Raw genomic sequence first — 6,328 nt, 5'->3', positions numbered from 1 at the left:
AGTGATGGAATGGAATGGAAAATGTTACCCAAACAATGACAACAAAGAAGACCAGAGGGGATGTTACTTTACCAAACTTCACACCTTTGAAGCTTCCAGCTATTTTCTGTGGCCTGAGCTTCACAAACCAAAGGCCACGACAATGTCAGTCTATGAGGCAGCAACTAAGTCCAAATATCAACTGTTTGAATGGCAAACACCTGTGTGTAGTAACCAGATTAAGACATGAATTCAGACATGACATAAAAACCCAGGATTTAATGGATGGAATAAACCTTCATAAATATGCAAATATTTACATTTTTAAACTTGTTTTCAGGCAAATATTCTCCAGAATCTTAACTAAAATAAATATATTTGTATTGTTAAAAGCCCCATGAATCAGGTCCTAATGCGTTACCTAATTTGTGCCTGAAATTAGGTAACGCATTACCAAATCTGCTGCTTTGATTAGGCTTTAAAGTGTAAATATTGTAAATACAACTAATTTTAAGCAACTTTAGAACATACATGTCTCGTCACATTCATAGGGTCTGCTGGACCCTATAAATGGACCCTAACTCAGCTGGCTATGGTGAAAGGCAGGGTACACCCCAGTTAAGACGCCAGCTCATTATGTTTTGTTGGATGAACATTAACCCAAATGCACAAGTCACGGGTGGATTTCTTTGTGGCAGCACTGCCTTTCTTCTGCGTCATATGTAGTAATATATTATTAGACATCAGTCTACACAATGATGAGATAGTTCATGATAATTCCCACATGTAAATTATTTCACTATGAAACTATAATAATGTGTTTTAGAAGATGTTTATTGTGTTAAGCATAGCTTAGTATACAACACCAATACGACATCAAGTTTTACAGAACAGTGTCAGATGTGATCCTAATATATTTAGAATGTCATTGGAAATTATTTTTAATATTAAACTACATTAAAAACTTAATAGAAACATCCAGATTCATAAAGATGCATTCAGAACATCACTAGAAAAACCTCAGATTTCATCAGAACACACTGAGAATTCCATTAGACAGACGTATTATATTAGCATATTCAGAATTGTTCTGAAAAAACATTAAATGCCAGTGTATATTCAGAACCTCATTTGAAAAACAACAAATTTTATTTAACTGTATTTGTAACTTTTATTATAAACTATCTTCATCAAATTTTATCTGACTGCATTCCGATCTATTTGTCCTTCCATGTGGCCCTGTGATGAACTGTACCCCACCTACCCAGTCAGCTGGGATAGGATTCTAGACCGGATAAAAAGTTAGAAAAAATGAACTAGTGAGAGGAGTACGTTCCGAACTTCATTACAAAGGCATCCAAATTAATTTTATTCTCCTTTATTTCAAGATAGAAGAAGCAAATGAATAAACGAAGAGATGAAGAAACGATTACGGCCATTTTTCCGATCACCTCCTCAGACCAGTGGGTAGCTGGCTGCAGTAGCGATGCCACATTGATTGTGTTTGTTCCTGCTCATCATGATGTATCCCTTTTGTCCCCATTCTAGACCCCAGCTGCAGAAAAACACAATTACTTATCATAATCAATCACACAATAATAATCCATCGCCTGCATACAGAGAAAAATCCTGTTTTCTTGAGTCAGTTTCACCTTTTTTTTTAACTAAATACAGGAGATCGGCCCGTAATGTAATAGAAGAACAACGGAGTGAGTGTTCACCTGTTCTTGACCAGCCAATAGTCCTGTCCTTTTTCATTGCCGTAGCCCACAGCCAGTACACCATGATCCAAATCTGTGCTGCTGCATTCCGGCTCATCATACACACCTAAAATCACACACATCAGTGATAGGGCAAAGCTATAACATTTCCCATTCTTTTTTAGATTCCACATGCATATTTTCTGGCAGATGCCCACCTGACTGATAGAGCTGGAAAGAAAACTGAGAAGCATCAATGGCCACAGATATTGGTCCGATGGTGGCCACAGCCTCCTGCAGCGCATCCTCATCACCTTCCTTCACATCAACGTAGCCTGTGCATTTGGCACCAATAGTGTCCGGATTGAAACGGCATGGGCCGTCCTAGTTAATGTAAAATATTTCAAAGTTCACTAGAATTCATCATCAAGTATGAAATCTGATGAAAATGATCTACAGTATATGAGGAGACAAAGGAATGGTTTCTGTCAGAGTTGGGGTCATTGTAAGGTTTGTCCACATGGTGGCAGCATGGTAGATCTCCGACAAGGAGGACAGCTCTTCTGTTTTAAGACTGAATCAGTTGCTTCTTTTTTGCATGATAACTTTGTCCATGCCCCATTCAACCAAACTGCTCTCTCTTTACCTCAGCCTCATATGGGTAGGACTCTTCTGTGTCAATCCCTCCGTTGGCTTTGATATACTCAAAGGCGTTGTCCATCAGGCCTCCATTGCATCCCAAGTTTCCATAATCACCAGAACAGTCAACCAGCTGCTGCTCACTCAGAGACACCAGTTTCCCAATCTTTCTGAAGTTCTGACCCTCCAGAGAGCCGGTCTGCATGATATATAAATTAATGTGACACAAGAAAAGCGGCAATTGTTTCCCATATTGTGAAAAAGTAAGAAAGACTCAAACATTAATGTCTTAATATTGCACATACTGCACTGAAGGCCCAGCAGGAGCCACACTGCTTCTGATCCTTGATATCAGTAACGTATCCTTTGTCCCTCCAGTCAACGCTGCTGGGAAGATCAGTACCTTCAAAGACCCGAAGGAAAGTGGAACCTTTCCGAGGCAGAGAGGCATTGAAGGAGCGCAGAGAGCCTCGAGTCACCAACCGTTTGTACTCCTCATTATGCTGGTGAAGAAAAAACAAAATTCAAAATGTAAAACTGCTTGCATTCAAGGCAAGAACTTAAATTATGCCATAATCAACCACATTTCCTTTGTCTTTGAATACCATGTCAGCATAGTAGGTCATGCCGAGGTGGTAGGACTTGATGCCTTCATCTGCCATGATGTTGTGCACCAGCACCAGTTTTCGGTTGGTGAGCCAGATCTCCTTGCGGTGGGTCTCCTCTGATGGGGAGCTGTACGACTTTCCTGCCAGTCAGACAAACAAAAAGTAGCAAAGAGATGAAATTAATGTCACAATTGAAATCCAAGTCAAAAGATTACTGTGTGTTAGTCTAAACTTCACAGCTGATTGCAATCCCTTTGCTTTTACCTCTGGATGTGTGTTGTGAGTGAAAGAGCACACATTGTGCTCCAAAGCAGCATCTTCACAGGAAACAAATATGAGTAGACATAATACAAAACAGTTTTCTCACCAAATTGGAGTTTCCAGGCATGGAACTCCAGATCCTCCAAAGAAACGCTGGCACAGCTGGCGACAGCCAGAACAGCAACAATGACCACTAGCAGCTTCATCCTATCCAACAGCAGAAGCAGAATGAAGCCTTTGACTTGAAGGAGGCTACACATGCAAAGACCACACCCCTCTAGGTCATTTTATATATATATATATATATATATATATATATATATATATATATATATATATATATATATATATATATATATATATATATATATATATATATATATATATAAAAATTTTATATATGCATGTTTACTAACATCCTTATACCATGAGTGGACATGATCCCCCCCACTTTAATGATCCCCGTAGAGGGATCATTGAAGTGTATTTCATTCATTTCATTCATATGTGATGCTGCAGATTACATTTCTGATGCGGGGGCAAAGTGGTCTAGGTCAATTTCTGACTCACGGATATCTGTAGAGTCTTACCTGGGCAACAGACTGTAAAGTGGTCAGTAGCCCAAAGATTTGCACAATAATTGTCTCTGTACTTAAATCCACTCTTATATGTGCATTATACATCACAGGAGACTTTGATGGCTTTCAATCTGGAGGACAGGGGTTACCGATGGCAACTGAGGCTGCTGACCCCTTACACTGAACCAGCTCCCCCCCCACCCCCACGCACACAGAACTGGGTTCACTGCAGAGCGAGAGGCCGGGTGGAGATGACCATAGGCTTGCTGAAAGCCCATTTCCATGCCAACGTCACCTCAGGAGGATTCCTGAGAGGCTCTTATCATATAACTGTGTCGTTCTTCTATTGCCTCTATTAGAGGAGAACAACATATGTGTATCATGTGACTAAAACAGACAGACAATAAAACCTGGAATATGTAAAAGCTGTTATAAGCAGCACAATGTCATAGATATTGATGTAAGAACTAAAGCAGTTTCGGCTACTATCAAGGAAACCTTGCAAAAACTCGTAATTTTAGTTCTTATATAATATAGGTATATGCATGACTTTGAATATTCTTTTTATGAACTGTTTTCGTAATGCGCATATGCTGATTTACTGTCTTATTTAAATAAGATTAAAAAGTTTAAATGGATTTCCTCTTTTAACAGAACTTCACAGATGAGAGCACAGTTATGTGCGTGTAAGGAGCATTATGCTGGACAGTCAAATGGCCACTTAAGATTTACTGTACAAAGTCAAATTTAATGAGCTCATTCCTAATGAGATGATACAGTCTGACATGTGTGAACAATGTTTTTATATTTCATTCTCAGCTGCTGCCATGTGCGTTTCTCCCCTGCAGGATTGCACCTTCTTCTTCTTTCCCCTGTAATTTTACCATGATTGTAACGGACTATATTTAAACTTATGCACTGACTCCCACGCCATTTCCCTCTTCTTTGCAGCCACAGCGCCGCTCCCCTTTCTTACGAAAATGTCCTCAGTCTACATATGCATGGCAGGGTTTGTTAACTCTACTTGGTGAAACAAACCCTGTGTGGTTTTCTGCATCGGTTGTCTTTGTGTAGAGCGTCTTCTTACCTGCCTCTGTGGTGGTGTGTTTGAGATGAAGCTGTAGGTAAATCCACCTGTAGGAGATGTCAGACTTTGAAACAGAGCTGTTCTTATATAGTTGACTGCAGTTATGACTTGTGTTATGTTCAGTCAGGTGGCTTGTCAATAGATTGTAAAGTGAGATACAACTTGGGAGAGTCCATACCGGAAATAGGGAACAAGGGAAAAGTTCACATCATGCTAGCACAGTATACTGGAAACTTATTTTGCAGCCTCAGCAAAATCTCGAAACATCAGGTGACTCATTAAACCCAACGAGGTTTCATTTTAAGGCATGATCAGCTGATGAATATATTGTTGGGGATAATGCACAAGGAGGAATCTCAGTCTGTGTTTGCAGATCATGCATGAGAACAACCGCTGGTCAATGGTTTTCTGTCACATTTTCTGACTTCCCAAACTGATTCCACAGATAATACAGAACCACCGATTCAGTAACATCTGCATGAGCTAACATGTAGCATCAACCCTCCTGTTTTGGTTGAAACCCACTCAAATTTCATGAAACCACACTACAAAATGTGAACGTGTTGCTTTTCAGAAATGGAGGTGAAATCCAGATCCGAAAGTGTTTGAGCAATTAATGGATGATTTATCTGAAGCTATGTTACCTTGTGTTACCCTTTCTCAGAAACTCCTGCTTCTTTATTAGACTGTACTCACAAATATCTTTTCAGGAGCACAATTGGAGACAAAATTTTCAACAGTCAAATAGACAAAAGATGACCAAAAAACTAGGAAAAAGCAGAACTGGGTGCACAAAGACAACTTTATTTGTTTTATGTTACCCTCCAAGATGAATTCTGTATCTTATAAACTGTTTTCTCATATATGAGAAGTATCTCATTCATGTTTGTTTCCATGGTATTCGCTGCAACTACTGATGTTGTAATTCATGTCAGATGGTTTTTGTGTCATGACAGTACTTAAAACCATAAAGACATTGTGATGAACTAAAACTGAGAATAAACTAAATTTTATAGAGGTCATTGAACTCAGCTTGTCTCATGTTTCTACCTGTTTTTGAGTTGTTTCTCAGATACAAAGTGTAGTCAGTCCTTCTCATTATAAAAGTTTTGCATTGACTGAAGACTGTAGTACAATGGAAAGCATTACTGTTACAGTAGTTCGGTATTTTTTTAAATGCTCGAGTAACTTAAATTACCGTAAAAGACAGAACTATGAACATGAAACTGAACTTCAAGTACTAAAGACAAAAGTTCTTCAACAAGAGAAATGGGACAGGATTTTAAAATAAGTTTTGCTGCAAAGTTTGTCTTTATTTATTTATTTTGTTTTCACTGTGATTTGTGGTTTGCAAAATATATCATACTGTTACATTTCAGAGAGAGAAGTTAAGGTTAAATCCTCCTTAGCTTGAACTTCTGCTGTGGAACACACAGCAAACACGGAGAGGGACCTGACTATCGCAATTTTTATACA

The 6,328-nt window shown here is 38.9% G+C and overlaps 1 protein-coding gene across 1 annotated transcript; it reads right to left on the bottom strand.

Annotated features, from left to right (window-relative positions):
* Positions 1 to 822: 822 nt before the first annotated feature.
* ctsl.1 (cathepsin L.1) lies at positions 823 to 4,967 on the bottom strand. Its single transcript, XM_068338334.1, has 8 exons — positions 4,853 to 4,967; positions 3,294 to 3,394; positions 2,924 to 3,066; positions 2,624 to 2,821; positions 2,326 to 2,517; positions 1,898 to 2,063; positions 1,701 to 1,806; positions 823 to 1,534 (listed from the first exon to the last, which is right to left on the bottom strand). Exons 2-8 carry the CDS (start codon positions 3,391 to 3,393, stop codon positions 1,435 to 1,437), a joined length of 1,005 nt encoding a protein of 334 aa, XP_068194435.1. The 5' UTR covers position 3,394; positions 4,853 to 4,967; the 3' UTR covers positions 823 to 1,434.
* Positions 4,968 to 6,328: the final 1,361 nt, after the last annotated feature.

The sequence above is a fragment of the Antennarius striatus genome, chromosome 17, assembly GCF_040054535.1.
Source record: "Antennarius striatus isolate MH-2024 chromosome 17, ASM4005453v1, whole genome shotgun sequence".
Classification (NCBI taxonomy): domain Eukaryota; kingdom Metazoa; phylum Chordata; class Actinopteri; order Lophiiformes; family Antennariidae; genus Antennarius; species Antennarius striatus.
Note: the sequence above shows the minus strand (reverse complement) of the source record. Positions and strands in the feature narration are given on the sequence as shown.

Coding starts and splice junctions, on each gene's coding strand:
- ctsl.1 (XM_068338334.1), bottom strand. CDS start 3,393: ATGAAGCTGCTAGTGGTCATTGTTGCTGTTCTGGCTGTCGCCAGCTGT. Junction 2,822..2,923: donor TGACCTACTATGCTGACATG/GTATTCAAAGAC, acceptor TTTCTTCACCAG/CATAATGAGGAGTACAAACG. Junction 2,064..2,325: donor CCTACCCATATGAGGCTGAG/GTAAAGAGAGAG, acceptor TACATTAACTAG/GACGGCCCATGCCGTTTCAA.